General features: G+C 41.7%; 1 protein-coding gene across 2 annotated transcripts in view; it reads right to left on the bottom strand.

Annotated features, from left to right (window-relative positions):
• The window catches only part of SPAST (spastin), a 52684-nt gene extending 36541 nt beyond the window's left edge, over positions 1 to 16143 (bottom strand). Inside the window, exon 1 of one of the 2 annotated variants that reach the window (XM_060117420.1) lies at positions 15505 to 16143. In XM_060117420.1, coding sequence (XP_059973403.1) covers positions 15505 to 15919 — 415 coding nt within the window. In that variant the 5' untranslated portion in view covers positions 15920 to 16143. The remainder of the gene's footprint in view (positions 1 to 15504) is intronic. The other variant, XM_060117419.1, reaches the window with a different exon arrangement.
• Positions 16144 to 16444: the final 301 nt, after the last annotated feature.

The raw sequence follows: 16444 nt of genomic DNA, 5'->3' as shown, positions 1-16444 counted from the left end.
TACACTAAACATTTTCCAAAGCATGCTCTTATTAGGAAATACATGAAAAAAAGAGTTGTGATCAAACAAGTCTGAAAACTGTTACTCTGTGACTTCTTAGGACTTTAGCATCTTAATGTATATGTGGCTCGGCAAGAGGGAGATATAGACGTCAACGTTTCTCAAAATTTTAGAGCTGTGATTCTTTGTTTATCATCTCATGGTATTGATGCTTATAACCACTGAAATGTTGTATTAGAGAAATAAATATTCAAGATTTTATTTTAAATAAATGGTTTTTAAAATATATACTGTTAGGAAAAATAAATATGATTTCAATAATAGTGAGGAAAAAAGCATTGTTTAATCTAACTGTAGTCAAATATGATGTAATATGTTCACGGTGCTCCTTTCAGAGTTAGCTTTTATTTAATAAATGATTGCACCATGAGAACTGGTGTATGAGATTACAAGTGTGGCCATTAAGTAACACATTTCTATTTTCTTTGAAACATGACAACATTTATCCTTGATCCAAAATTAAGCTTTAAAAGGATCTAAAAATTCAGCATAATCAAAATATGTGTAGGATACTTCTTTAAAGTGTTAACAATTATATACAAATTTCATTGTTTTTAAAATTAATTTCTTAGTCCTTAGAATCTTCAAAGCCTCATAAGTGGCTAATATAGAGATACAGTAAAGCAAAGGTGGAAATCATGCATAAGAACTGTTTTTCATTTTTCCCTACTCATGTCCCTATTTAATCAAACAAAAATTCCCATGCCATTCTTTAATTTGAAATTTCAAAATCAATAAAATATCATGACTCTCCTGATAACATAGAATAGATGAAGACTTATTATAAACACCACAAAACAACTAAGAAATACTGTCCCCTTATGAGTGTGTACCTCCTACCTACCTTCCTCCACCCCCAAAATAAATCACTAACTAGATTTAGCCCCTTGGACAGGGTAATTTCTTACTTATTACCCATATAAAATGCCAGTAGTATTTTACACAGTGTCTGATCCAGAGTAAGTGCTCAATAAGTACTTGATAATGACACATGAAGAAATTATTAAAAATCTGTTGTAAGTCAATTTAAACTATTTGGATGCTTACCTTCTAGTTTTTTATGAAGAAAATATCTGTTTACATGTATTTTTGGTCTTTTAATTTTAAAAAAGGGGTAAATTACAGAAAACAGTAAAATAGCATTTGCATTCTGTGTGGTGGGAACATTGATAACAATGTCGTATTTACTTAAAAATTTTAAAAATGAACTGCAACTTAACAGATACAACAGAAGTTCCTTTTTTGTGCCTCTTCCCATTCTCACGCTCCTTTCCTTCCCAGAAACCACTATCATGAATTGAGTGTCTACCTTACTTGTATATATTTTTCTATTGTTCCTACTTTATTTATATCATTTTATTTTAAAAATTTACATTGCTTTTTAGATCTATGTTGCTATACAGAGATTAGTTCATTCATTTCGACTCTGCATAGTATCCTATACCATCCTACAATTTATTCAACTATCTCCTATTAAAAGATATGTAGGTTGTTTCCAGTTTTTCAATATTTCAAATAATGTTGCAATAAACATTCTTGTACCTGTCCCCCTATGTACATGAGCCAGTTTCTCTTGAGTATATGCTTAAGAAGTAGAATTGATGAGTCATAGTTCATCACATATTCTCCATTTACCAGAAATCAACAAAATGCTTTTTGAGAGTGCTTGTGCCAATTTATACTCCTAACAGCAGTGTATGACAGTTCTCACTGGCAACATCCGAACAAAATCTTTTAAGGTGTTTTACCACATTACAGAGAGGCAAGTGAAATGACTGATTACAAATAAAATCACATGCTCAATAATTACTCTACTACCTATCATTCGTTGGTAACAGGAAGTTGATTTACTGCATTATTTGAATCTCCTTAAGTCAGTGTGACAGTAGAAAATGCATAGATATTTCTTACCTAAAAGTACAAGACCACCAGAGAAAGGATAGACATATAAATCAATGGAACAGAGGGACTTTCCTGGTGGTCCAGTGGTAAAGAATCTGCCTTCCAATGCAGGAGACGTGGGTTTGATCCCTGGTTAGGGAACTAAGATCCCACATGCTGCAGGGCAACTAAGCCTGCACGCCACAACTACTGAGCTCACGCGCCTCAACAAGAGAGCCCGCGTGCCACCAACTACAGAGCCCACGTGCCCTGGAGTCCACGTGCCACAAATAGAGAGAGAAAAAAGCCCACACGCCACAACTATAGATAAGTCTGAGCACCACAATGAAAGATCCCACATGCCTCAACGCATATCCTGCATGCCACAACTAAGACCCGACGTAGCCAAAAACAAAAAAGAAAGAAAATTTAAAAAAAGTATCAGGGCTTCCCTGGTGGCTCAGTGGTTGGGAGTCTGCCTGCTGATGCAGGGGACATGGGTTCGTGCCCTGGTCCGGGAAGATCCCACATGCTGCGGAGTGGCTGGGCCCGTGGGCCATGGCCGCTGGGCCTGCGCGTCCGGGGCCTGTGCTCCGCAGCGGGAGGGGCCACAGCAGTGAGAGGCCCGCGTACCACAAAAAAAAAAAAATCAATGGAACAGAAGTCCAGAAACAGACCCCACATATATCATTGATTTGAGTTTGACAAAGATGACAAGGTAATTCAATGGAGAAAGAATAGCTTTTTCAAAAAATGACGCTGGGGGCTTCCCTGGTGGCACACTGGTTGAGAGTCCGCCTGCCGATGCAGGGGACGTGGGTTCGTGCCCCGGTCTGGGAGGATCCCGCGTGCCGCGGAGCGGCTGGGCCCATGAGCCACGGCTGCTGAGCCTGCGCGTCCGGAGCCTGTGCTCCACAACGGGAGAGGCCACAACAGTGAGAGGCCCGTGTACCGCAAAAAAAAAAAAAAATGACACTGGAATAACAGACACCCATACACAAAAAAACTTCACGTGACATACAGAAATTAACTTGAAATGGATCACAGACCTAAATGTAAAACCTAAAAATATAAAATTTACAGAAGAAAACATAGACAAAATTCTTTGTGATCTTGGCTTAGGCAGACCCTTCTTAGAACATAAAAATCACAAACCTTAAGAGGAAAAAAGTAGGACTTCCCTGGTGGCACAGTGGTTAAGAATCCACCTGCTAATGCAGGGGACAGGGGTTCGAGCCCTGGTATGGGAAGATCCCACATTCCACGGCGCAACTAAGCCCGTGCACCACACTCCAGAGCCTGCACTCCAGAGCCCGTGAGCCACAACTACTGAGCCTGTATGCCACAACTACTGAAGTCCACCCGCCTAGAACCCGTGCTCTGCAACAAGAGAAGGCACCGCAATGAGAAGCCCATGCACCACATCAAAGAGTAGCCCCCGCTCACCGCAACTAGAGAAAGCCTGCACGCAGCAACAAAGACCCAACACAGCCAAAAATAAATAAATACATTTTTTAAAAAGAGGAAAAAACTGATAAACCAGACTTCATAAAAATTAAAAGTTCCTGCTCTTCAAAAGATGGATCTGACAATGTAAAGACAGGCCACAGACTGACTGGGAGAGAATATTTGCAAAACAATATGTCTAATAAAGGTCTTGTAAGCAGAAAATATAGAGAACTGTTACAATGATTTTTTTAAAAAGTCATTTAAAAATAGTGTGCAAAAGATCAAAACATACAGTTTACCAAAGAAGAGACATACATGGCAAATAAACACAAGAAAAGATGTTCAACATCATTAGCTGTTCGGGAACTACAAATTAAAACTCCAAGATTTTAATTTTGAATGGAAAAAAGTTACAAGTCACATTTGCAGATGTGACTACAAAATGATACAGCCATTTTGGAAGAGTCTGGTAGTTCCTCATGACATTAACATATACTTATCACATGACCCAGCCCTTCTTCTATGTATTTACCCTAAGAAATAAAAACATCAAAGACCTAGACCTGTACATGACTGTTTACCAGCTTTATTCATAAGAACTAAAAACTGGAAACAACCCAGATGTCCATCATTTAGTGAACATATTAACAAATTGTGGTACAACCATACATAGACTACTACTCAGCAATAAAAAGAACAAATACTGATACATGTAGGAACATAGATGAATCTCAAAAACATGCTAAGTGAAAAAAGCCAGACACAAGAGGCTACACACTATATAATGCCATTTACATGACATTCAGTGAAGACAAAACTATAGGGACAAATCAGATTAGTGATTGCCAGAGGCTAAGGGGGAGGCAAAGGGACGGACTACAAAGAGGCACAAGGGAGATTTTGGGGTGATAAAACATTCAATATATTGACTGTGGTGACGGTTTACACAGCTCTTTGTCATAACTCACTGAACTGTAGATCCCTAAATAGGGTAAACTTTATATAAATTATACCTCAATAAATCTGATTTTTTAAAAGTGCAATACTCCAACATTTATGTATAAGAACATTTGTTGTGACTTGAATTATAATACTAGAACTAAAATTTTGATTACAAGAGTAAGATTAGAAGAGAAAAACTAGAAAAGTATTTTAAAAACATCTGTTTGAAGGGATCAGAGAATTTTCAAAACAGTATGAAAATTACTAAAATTTGGAAGGAGGGACCATTTCACACCCATTAGGATGGCTGTTTTAAAAAAATTACCAAAATATGGAAAAGAGAAGAGCCAACAGAGGTGAGCCTATGACTTGGGGCACTTTTCTGCTTGAAACAATTGTCAATTCTGAATGCAAATGTGACCAAGAAACTAAGCAGAGCTTTCAGCAGACTCATGGGACTAAGTTGACAAAAAATGAATTCCAGGGCATGCCAAGGAGAATAAGCGGCAATGATTCCAAGATTTTTTTTTTTTTTTTTTTTTTTTTTTTGCGGTATGCGGGCCTCTCACTGTTGTGGCCTCCCCCGTTGCGGAGCACAGGCTCCGGACGCGCAGGCTCCGGACGCGCAGGCTCAGCGGCCATGGCTCACGGGCCCAGCCGCTCCGCGGCATATGGGATCCTCCCAGACCGGGGCACGAACCCGTATCCCCTGCATCGGCAGGCGGACTCTCAACCACTTGCGCCACCAGGGAGGCCCTGATTCCAAGATTTTGGTTGGGACCCTGCATCACTGAAGAATTATGAACTAGGCCAGCCTGTACAAGGGCTGACACCCACACTCAAATCACTTCAGTCCCTTAAATTAGGGGAAACTACAAGCCCATAAGCTCCTACGTGATCATCCTTCTGACTAAAATTTTTTTTTAACCTTTGGCCATGCCATGCAGCTTGTGGGATCTTAGTTCCCCAAACAGGGATTGAACCCAGGCCCTGGCAGTGAGAGCGCCGAGTCCTGACACTGGACCGTCAGGGAATTCCCCCTTTTGACTAAATTATGGCAGAAAAATCAAACCTTACAATGGCGTCCAGCACACAAAAGGCCTTCATGATTCTTGAACAGTTCTTAATTTCCCTTACACATTTCCCTCTTTCCTATATGGGCCCCAACAACATTCAAACTCAACCAACCAGACTACATCAAATCAAGAGAAGAGTGGGATGGCAGAAACTTACAATGGTTGTAGTGGTAGCTGAAATTAATAGCCAATAATGTGAACTACAAGTGAACTACATAATCTAGGACCAACAACAGCCCAAGAGCCAAATAGAGTCAGCTGCCTGTTTTTGTATATAAAACTTTACTGGATCACACCCCCTATATGAGAGTGTTGAATAGTTTTGAAAGAGCACTTGAAATAATTATTAAATATATACACTAATATGTATAAAATAGATAACTAATAAGAACCTGCTGCATAAACAAATAAATAAAATAAAATTCAAAATTCCAAAAAAAAGAAATATTTATTAAATGGTTCAACAAAAAACCAAGAGAATGCAAAAATGGGCAAAGGACTTGAATAGACATTTTTCCAAAGAAGATATGCAAATGGCCAATAAGCACATGAAAAGGTGCTTGATATCATAAGTCATTAGTGAAATGCAAATCAAAACTATGATGCAATACCACTTCACATTAATTAGGATGGCCATTGTTTAAAAACTCAGAGACTTCCCTGGCAGTCCAGTGGTTAAGACTCCACACTTCCAATGCAGGGGCCTCGGGTTCGATCCCTGGTTGGGGAACTAGGATCCCACATGCCACATGGTGTGGCCAAAAGATGAAAAAATAAAATAAAGTAAAAATAAATAAATAAAAATAAAACAAGCAAACCTTGAAACTAACAAACGTGAAGAAATTAGAAACCCTTGTGCACTGGTGCTGGGAATGTAAAAATGCAAAGCTGGGGACTTCCCTGGTGGTGCAGTGGTTAAGAATCCGCCTGTCAATGCAGGCGACACAGGTTTGAGCCCTGGTCTGGGAAGATCCCACATAAGCCCTTGAGCCACAACCACTGAGCCTGCGCTCTAGAGCCTGTGAGCCACAACTACTGAAGCCCGTGTGCCTACAGCCCATGCTCCGCAACAAGAGAAGCCAACTCAATGAGAAGCCTGCATACCGCGAGAAAGAGTAGCCCCCGCTCGCTGCAAGTAGAGAAAGCCCGCTCACGGTAATGAAGACCCAACGCAGCCAAAGATTAAAAAAAAAAAATTAATTAATTTTAAAAAATATGCTTAAAAAATGCAAAGCTGCTGTGGAAAGCAGTTTGGCAGTCCCTCAAAAAAATTAAACATAATAATTACCTTATGATCCAGCAATTCTATTCCTAGGTGGATACTCAAAAGTATTGAAAAGGAACTCAGAGACTTGTATACCAATGTTTATAGTAGCATTATTAACAACAGATGGAAAGAACCCAAATATCCATCAACAGATGAAGGGATAAACAAAATGTGGTATATACATACAATGGAATATTATTCAGCCTCAAAAAGGAATGAAATCTGTTATATGCTACAAGGCTGATAAACATTGAAATGCTAAGTGAAATGTTAGACACCAAAGGACAGATATTGTATGACTCCACTTATATGAGGTACCCAGAATATGCAAATTCATGGAGACAGAAAGCAGAACAGAGGTTATCAGGGACTGGGAGGAGGGGAGTATGGAGAAGAGGAAATGGGGAGTTATTGTTTAATGGATGCAGAGTTGCTGTTTGGGATGATGAAAAGCTCTAGAAATGGATAGTGGTGATGGTTACACAGTACTGTGAATGTATTTAATGCCAATGATTTGCATACTTTGACTAAAATGGCAAATTTTGTTATCTATCTTTTACTACAATTAAAAAAAAAGACTAAATGACCCATTATAGGCAGTTTGCTGCTCTCTGGTATACAGCAATGAAAATGAACAATTACTGCCACAAGTAACCTCAAGGATTAATCTGACAAGCATAATGTTGAGCAAAAGGAGCCATACATAAAAAGAAGACATACTGTATGATTTCACTGATAAAGCTCAAGATCAGGCAAAGGTGATTTATGGTGTAAGAAGTTAGGAATTGAAGATACCTTTGTGAAGGGTGGGGAAAGGTAGTGAGCAGAAGGGAGGATTTGAGAAAGGCAGGCTTCTGGAGTAATATTCTATTTCTTGACCTGGTGGGGTTTCAAACTGCTGTGCTCAGTTTAATAATTCATTAAGCAACACACTAACTGTGCATTTTATGTATGCTTTAATAAAAGTGTACTTAAAAACTGAAAAAAAGAGGAGGAAGATTAAATATATTGAAACGGAAAGTGAGTCCCCATACATTAAGTGAAAAAGGTTACAGATCAGTTTCTATGTAACATGGTTCTTTTCCTCTAATGAATATTTATGTTTATGTAACTAGACAAAATCAGGAAACTTATCAGTAATCATCTCCCTAAGGATAAAATTACAGAAGATTTTCACTTTCTATATTTGTGCATTATTTTAATTTTTGGGTTGTGTTACTGTACAAGCAACAAAAATACTGATGTTATCCATCCTTAAATAAAGATAATAATAGTGGAGGGACTTCCCTGGTGGTCCAGTGGTTAAGAATCCGCCTTCCAGTGCAGGGGACACGGGTTCATGCCCCGGGCCAGGAAGATCCCACATGCCACGGAGCGGCTGGGCCCGTGAGCCATGGCCGCTGAGCCTGCGTGTCTGGAGCCTGTGCTCCGCAACGAGAGAGGCCGCAACAGTGAGAGGACCGCAAACCGCAAAAAAAAAAAAAAAAAAAAAAAAGAGCTTGCATTCATACATAAGTACATACATGAGAATAAAAAATCATTTCATCTCTTTTGTAATAAAAAGCTAGGATACTAAGTGATGCTAAGGGGAGACTTCCATCTGTTTTTTCTGAACAAAGGGTCACAATTAGCAAAAATATTTTTATATCACTCTTCAGATAATTCGCCTTCTTCAAATCTCATTTAGACTGCTGCTGTTTCATAAAAAGAGTAGTAAAAACTAGGTACCAAGGTTTAACAATGTTGTAACATAACCTCTAGAGGCTGTAACCTTAAAAGAACTGTAAAATTAATAACAATAGTTCCGGGACTTCCCTGGTGGCACAGTGGTTAAGAATCTGCCTGCCAGGGCTTCCCTGATGGAACAGTGGTTGAGAATCTGCCTGCTAATGCAGGGGACACGGGTTTGAGCCCTGGTCTGGGAGGATCCCACGTGCCACGGAGCAACTGGGTCTGTGAGCCACAACTACTGAGCCTGCGCATCTGGAGCCTGTGCTCTGCAACAAGAGAGGCCGCGATAGTGAGAGGCCCACGCACCGCGAAGAAGAGTGGTCCTCGCTTGCCACAACTAGAGAAAGCCCTCACACAGAAACAAAGACCCAACACAGCAAAAATAAATAAATAAACTCCTACCCCCATCATCTTAAAAAAAAAAAAAAAGAATCCGCCTGCCAATGCAGGGGACATAGGTTCGAGCCCTGGTCCGGGAAGATCCCACATGCTGCGGAGCAACTAAGCCCGTGCACCACAACTACTGAGCCTGTGCTCTAGAGCCCATGAGCCAAAACCACTCAGCTCTCGTGCCACAACTACTGAAGCCCATGCGTCTACAGCCCGTGCTCCACAACAAGAAGCCACCGCAATGAGAAGCCCGTGCACCGCAACGAAGAGTAGCCCCCACTCGCCACAACTAGAGAAAGCCCGTGCACAGCAACGAAGACCCAGCACAGCCAAAAATAAGTAAATTAAATAAATAAAACTTTTAAAAGTTTGTAAAATAAATAAATAAATAACAATAGTTCCCATTTTCTGAGGACCTACTATGTGCAGACACTAAGTACTTTACAAACATTATCTCAGTGTAATAAGTAACTTGCCCAAGATCCTGTGGAGCCAGAATTCAAATGTCAATTTGGATAAGAGGCACTGCAATTTAAAAAGGATAAAATTAGACTCTCAAACCTGAGATAAAGAAGAGCAGCCCCTGACATCCAGGAGCTGGTACCGTCAACTAAGCCTTGGTGTAACAAGGAAATGACCTGACATTACAACTAAGCCTTGGTGTTCTACTGAGTATAAACAATTCCACAGAACAACAACATCAGACAAGGTCACTCTATGATCATGATGGATGAAGACAAAAATGAGACCACTCTACAATCATGCCTAACACAGACAAAATGTGAACACTGGCCAAGCCATGAAACACCAAACATCCCCCTCTTCGGGCTAATGACTGCTTCTTAACCAATTGAAGCTTCATCCTCACTCTAGTCTTCTCTCTTTCTGGGTTAGATTTAATATACTTAATCAGAGAATTATCCCCAATTCCTGAAAACATCCAGTCCAGAGCAAAACTCTGCTTCCGTAAATCCTCCTTAAAATCACCTAATACAAGCCCAAATTCTGTAAGTTCTTTTTAGCCTTTTCCTGAGATACACCATGGTTCTCCATGGTGTGTGTTCTCTTGGTTACAATAAGTAATAAATCCCACTTGTTCAGCCATAGATGGGTGTTCTAGTGAAAGCTCACTGAAAGGAACTGACAAAATCCACTTAAGAACAACAACTAATTCTCTCCCTCTCTACTGCAGCATAAAATATCTGCAAAAGAACAGAAAGATATGTGAATAAGTATAACATGTCTAGCTATACCTATATAGCTGTAAAACACTTACTAGTCCCAAGAAAATTGTGGATTTTGACATTTTTCTTTCCTCACTACCAGAATGAACCACTGAGATGTGAGTGTGTTCAAAGATGTTTTATTCTATAGGATGTCTAGCATAAGCATTTGTTAATAATTCACAAAGCAAGAGAAAAAAAGGCTAGCTCACTGATTAATACCTTCACTGATCTTATACAGGTCAAGAGAGTGGAAAACGAGTAGAAAAGTAGAGAATCTACACTTTGCCATAATTGAAAAATCCAACTACTACTGGGTAGAGCACAGAGAATAAGATAGTGGAAAAGAGGCAGGAAGGGTTAGGGAAGATCCTTCTTCAATAATTTAATATCCATTTACTGATTACCCCTTAATTGTCATCAGGATGACTAACAATAATCTTAGGAATCTAGTTACCAGGTGAGTTTTATACAGTTCAACTGTATTCTGTATTAGGAAGAATATAAACTGCAATAAAAATCATCTAAAAACAGAACAAGGAATGAAGTTCATAAAAGTGGCTGCCTTTTTGTCTCTTTAGTGCAAATGCCACTAAATATTCTTAAAGAGAAATATAAAGTGTTTATTGTTTATTTAATAAAAAATAATGTTATTCTCTGGGAAAAGTATGATATTATCAGAATGTCCATCCATCAGAATAATTCTTTCCTTGTTCTAATCATTTAAAGCAGAAATCAGGCACAAGAAAATTGTCTGAAATCAATCCTTTCAAAATGTTATCTAGTAGTTTTTAGGAATAAAAGAAAGTATACCAAATCTGATACTTTTGATATCTAATCTCTAGCTTCACCTTCTGAAAATAGATGTGGATAAGCAAGTATTTTGTGTGTTTTAAATAAAGTACTACATTGGATTATGTGAAATTATAGTACATGGTAACTAATTTTTAAAAAAACCTTCCGTTTTAAATATAAACTGACTAGGAATAAATAAAAAAGGATTTTATTTAGATAACTTCTATCCTTGATGCCAGATGCTGCAGCCCTATCTTATCCTGAGAAACTGGCTCTCTCTCTTTCATACAATACATTGGGCCCTTACTGTCTGTCAAGTCCTACACACTTGAGGTACTGAGCCACACCTGAAGAACCTGCACCACTGTATTACTCAGGAGACCCCAGGCTTGTCTACCAGCAGGAGCCACCCAAAGCATGTTAGGTCACGTTCTGGTTAATCCAAAGAACCACTATTACAACCTTCTCTTCTCCCCCAAGTATTCCAAGGGGCCCTTGGAATTACAAAACAGAGAACCTGCTTCATATAAAACAAACAGGGGCTTCCCTGGTGGCACAGTGGTTAAGAATCTGCCTGCCAATGCAGGGGACACGGGTTCGAGCCCTGGTCCGAGAAGATCCCACACGGCGTGCAGCAACTAAGCCTGTGCACCACAACTACTGAGCCTGTGCTCTAGAGCCCACAAGCCACAACTACTGAGCCCATGTGCCACACCTACTGAAGCCCGCGCACCTAGAGCCCGTGCTCTGCAACAAGAGAAGGCACCGCAATGAGAAGCCTGCGCACCGCAACAAAGAGTAGCCCCCACTTGCCGCAACTAGAGAAAGCCCACATAGAGACGAAAATAAATTTATTTTTTTTATTTATTTTTTTAAATTAATTAATTAATTAATTATTGCTGTGTTGGGTCTTCGTTTCTGTGCGAGGGCTTTCTCTAGTTGTGGCAAGCGGGGGCCACTCTTCATCGCGGTGCGCGGGCCTCTCACTATGGCGGTCTCTCTTGTTGCAGAGCACAGGCTCCAGACGCGCAGGCTCAGTAGCTGTGGCTCACGGGCCTAGCCACTCCGCGGCATGTGGGGTCCTCCCAGACCAGGGCCCGAAGCCGGGTCGCCTGAACTAGTAGGCAGATTCTCAACCACTGCGCCACCAGGGAAGCCCTAAATTTATTTTTTTTTAAAAAATAGCTTGGTTTCAGATAAATTTAGGCCTTTATGAAAGTTCAGTGTCAAAGTTGAGTATGCCATAAAAAAGAATAAAATTCAAAATAAACAGCCACCTTATAAACCACATTTATGTATTACCTTGTTAAAATAAGATTTAATTTGGCCTTTATTATTTGAAGGCACCAAATGTGTCAATTAACTAATATCACTACAGTCTGAAATAGCCCACTTCACCTGATGAAATAAAGTGGCTTTCAGTATATTTAGAAGCTAGGTCAAGTTTTTAATGGAAAGGGATTGCACGACATTACTAGCCCCTTAATGGTTTAGGGGCTAACTACAGAGTTAGGAAACCTTTGAACACTATCCAATTCATTTCAATATGTTCGTATATATTTTGATGCAGTAGGAAAGAGGGAGAATAAAATTCTTCTGAAATTAAGTTCTGTATTGTCAAGGATGGCTGAGAGGCAAATAAACTTCAAATGTGAACTCTGGCAACCACTGAATTAAAGGTAAAGTAAAAACATTTTCAATATGCTAAAGGAAAAATTTGAGATAGAAGAGAACCACGACAATGTAAACTCAGTTTTACTTCACTGTCAAAGGAAAATTAATATAACTAATTTGTTTCAGTTCGAACTAATTTATTTTGTCATATAATGCATCAGTTGTAGAACTCAAACTAGAGTTATCATTGCCTGTTCTGCTGTCCACTTTATAAACTAACTGTATAAATAAAGCAAAACCTTTGAATAGAAACATTATCAGCTGAGAGTGAAATATGTAGTACAGAGATTGCTGAAAATATTTACACTTAAATATTTTAAGAGGAATTAAATATAATAGACGTATATATGCGATACCCAAAAATAAGTCACCAGCATGAAACCCAAGGTCTGAATTCCACTTCCATTACCTACCCCTCACATGGAACTGACTTCTCTTTAAATCTAAGAGTCCACGATCCTTTTTTTTTAATACCTAAGTTTTCCTTGACCTCTTATGCTACCTCCCAACTCCCATCACCCAGTGTTAACAAAATTTCTTTGTATTTACTGGAATTGATCTACCCTTAAATATATTCCCTCTATTCTAAAACAACTTTTGACCTAGATTAGTAAACTTCAAAGGACTCTATTACAATAAAACAGTGCAATAAAACAGTGCTTCTCTAGGAAGGGATAATGGTATGCTTCTTCATCCTCCCTAGGAGATCGTGGATGCTCCTTAGAGATAAAACATGAAGTAACAGGGAGTTCCCTGGTGGCGCAGTGGTTAAGAATCCACCTGCCAATGCCGGGGACACGGGTTTGCGCCCTGGTCCGGGAAGATCCCACATGCCGTGGAGCAACTAAGCTCGTGCACCACAACTACTGAGCCTGTAAGCCAAAACTACTGAAGCCTACACTCCTAGAGGCTGTGCTCCGCAACAAGAGAAGCCACCGCAACGAGAAGCCTGTGCACCTCAACGAAGAGCAGCCCCTGCTTGCCACAACTAGAAAAAGCCCACACGCAGCAACAAAGACCCAACGCAGACAAAAATGAATAAATATTTTAAATATATATTAAAAAAAAAGAATGAAGAGATTAAAAACTTCCCTCCCAAAACACATGGTATTCTTTTCTTAAATGTGCCTTTCTTTTTTTAAAAAAATAAATTTATTTATTTATTTGTTTTTATTTTTGGCTGTATTAGGTCTTTGTTGCAGCCCATGGGCATTCTCTAGTTGAGGCAAGTGGGGGCTACTCTTCGTTGTGGTGCGCAGGCTTCTCATTGTCGTGGCTTCTCTTGTTGCAGAGCATGGGCTCTAGAGCGCAGGCTCAGTAGTTGTGGCACATGGGCTTAGTTGCTCTGCAGCCTGTGGGATCTTCCCAGGCCAGGGATTGAACCCATGTCCCCAGAATTGGCAGGTGGATTCTTAACCACTGCACCACCAGGGAAGCCCCATGCCTCCTTTCTTCAACGTTCTTAACCTCCACTCTGTCCAAAACCCATGAATACCTGCCTCCTTCCTTATATCCTACTTCTCAGTCCAAGGCCTCACAAAGGAAATAAGTTTCAACAAAACTGACATTCTAGAACAGTTTCTGGAGTTGGTAGTGGAGACACTACAAATGAACTGCAGATTGCTTTTTTTTTTTTAAACTAATGGACAATAAAAATGAGTAGTTAGAGGGAAAAGAAGATCTCAGCATACTGGAGTTGGGACAAAAGGAGGGATTTTCAAAATGCTATAAGACTCCTAACTCCATAAAAAAATTGGCATTAGCAATTAGCATAGGTTTGGAATGACCTGCTTTAATCTTTTGAACCTCAGTTTGTTCATCTGTAAAATGCTGATACTAACAGTACCTTCACCTCACAGGGTAATTGTGAGGACTAAACAGATAACACATGCAAAGCTAAGAGCATACAGTGCCTAGCCTATAGAAAGACTAAAAAACGTTAGCTTAAAAGAAATCTGAAGGATGTAGTACCCTTGCTTTCATTCAGAAATAGAAATCTTTAAATTTTATTGTAAAATGGTATTATAAATTAATCCTATTCACTCAATTTCTTTAAAATTTATTTATTTATTTATTTATTTATGGCTGCATTGAGTCTTCTTCATTGCCACGAGTGCGGCCTTCTCATTGCAGTGGCTTCTTTTGTTGTGGAGCACCGGCCCTAGGTGCGCAGGCTTCAGTAGTTGTGGCTTGCAGGCTCTAGAGCGCAGGCTCAGTAGTTGTGGTGCATGGGCTTAGTGGCTCCACGGCATGTGGGATCTTCCCGGACCAGGGATCAAACCCGTGTCCCCTACGTTGGCAGGCGGATTCTTAACCACTGCCCCACCAGGGAAGTCCTCACTCAATATTTCAATTTAAAAATGTAGAGGTTACCTTGGAACACTTACTTAGATGAGATCAAATTAACCAGGAGCAAAAGTTTTATACTAAAATAGAACTTTATTGAAAAATACTTAGAAGTCATTACATTGATAAAAATGACTGTTATGAAACTTTTAAAACAGTGCAAATTCAGCTGTAATCATATGCAGCTGTTCCTTTCAAAACTGAGTCACCATTTGTTCTTTTTTTCTGACACTACAGTACTCTGCTTTCACTAAAAGCCTATAACAAGGCACAGCTTCTTCGATATCAAAACCTTTTGGAAAACCTGGCTCAGAGGAAGCCACTCACTGTTTACAGCGCTAGAAAGGATCTGTGTGGTCACTCTAGGACAACTGTCACTGTCACCAGCACGTCTGGGTGTCTCATAGGGACTTGGGTCATGCAGAAGTGTAGGTGTAGGCTAGTGTCTGAAACAAAGTCACCGGCTAGGGTGCCTGAGAGGAGAGAGGTGTTTAACTGAGAATCGTGGAGGACGAGGGTCTAACCCGAGGAAGCAGTCTCACCGGGCAGATCAATTACGGGGGAGCACCACCGGCTCCCGCAGGAAAGGGACGCAGGTGTTGCCCTCCCTCGGCGACCCCACCGCTTTCTTCCCGGCGCCGCCGCCCCCTCCCCCCAGGCCCCCAGTTACCTTTCTCGTCCTCATCGATGCGCAGAGCAACGGAGATGTACTCGAAGGCCTGCTTGTGGAAGGCTCGGACGCGCTCGGCCTCCCCGCCTGGCACTGGCGCCGGGGGCGAGGCCGAGGCCGGCGCCGGCGCGGCCCCGGAGCTCCTCTTGGCGGCCATGAGGGCGCGGGAGAGGCGCTGGCAGAGCCACACGAAGAGGAGCCCCAGGTGGAAGGCGACCAAACGCAGCAGCGCGAAGCCTACGAACAGCGGGTAGGAGAAGTAGTACAGGTTCCGCTTATGCGGCGATTGGGGCGAAGGGGCCGGCCTGGGGGCGGGGCGGGAGGGGGCCAGGCAGTGGGGCGGAGGCCTGGGAGGCACCGGGCTGCTGGGGCCGCCGGAGCCTTTCTTCTTCCCTCTTCCACCCGGAGAATTCATTCACAGCTCCCACTGCCGCCGCCGCCATAACCCGCCTCCCGCAGACCGACGGCAGCCAAGCGACGGCGGCGGCCACTGGGACGGCAAGGGCCACAGACCCTCACGCGCCCGCCGGTCCCAGGAGCTCGGCACCCCGGCGCGCTGCTCTCCAGCCCCGCCCCTTTCTCCTTGCTCGGCCAGGAGCACAACCCCTTCTCCTCCTCCTGCGGTCGGTAGCTCCTGCCCCTCCCTCTCTGTCCTCTCAGCCGCCTGGTAGCTCAGAACCGCGGCCGGGCGCGCACGCGTACGCGCACGCCCTCCCGAGTCTTTCTCAGGCGCGTGCGCGCACGCCGCCGTCTTTGTTGCCCTGAGCTCTTACTGCGCGTGTGCGGCTCCCGCCACTCCGTCCCTTCCCCGCGGAACTACATTTCCCAGTGTGCAGTTCGGCCTACGTCTGCCATAGGGACCGGTCGCTCAGTCGACTTCGCTGACCCTGGGAGCTCTTTAGCAGGGAGCTTAGGCTATCAACTCACTGGAGGGACCGCT

This window comes from Mesoplodon densirostris, chromosome 14 (genome assembly GCF_025265405.1).
Source record: "Mesoplodon densirostris isolate mMesDen1 chromosome 14, mMesDen1 primary haplotype, whole genome shotgun sequence".
Classification (NCBI taxonomy): domain Eukaryota; kingdom Metazoa; phylum Chordata; class Mammalia; order Artiodactyla; family Ziphiidae; genus Mesoplodon; species Mesoplodon densirostris.
The sequence above is the reverse complement of the archived record's forward strand: the minus strand, read 5'-3'. Positions and strand labels throughout refer to the sequence as shown.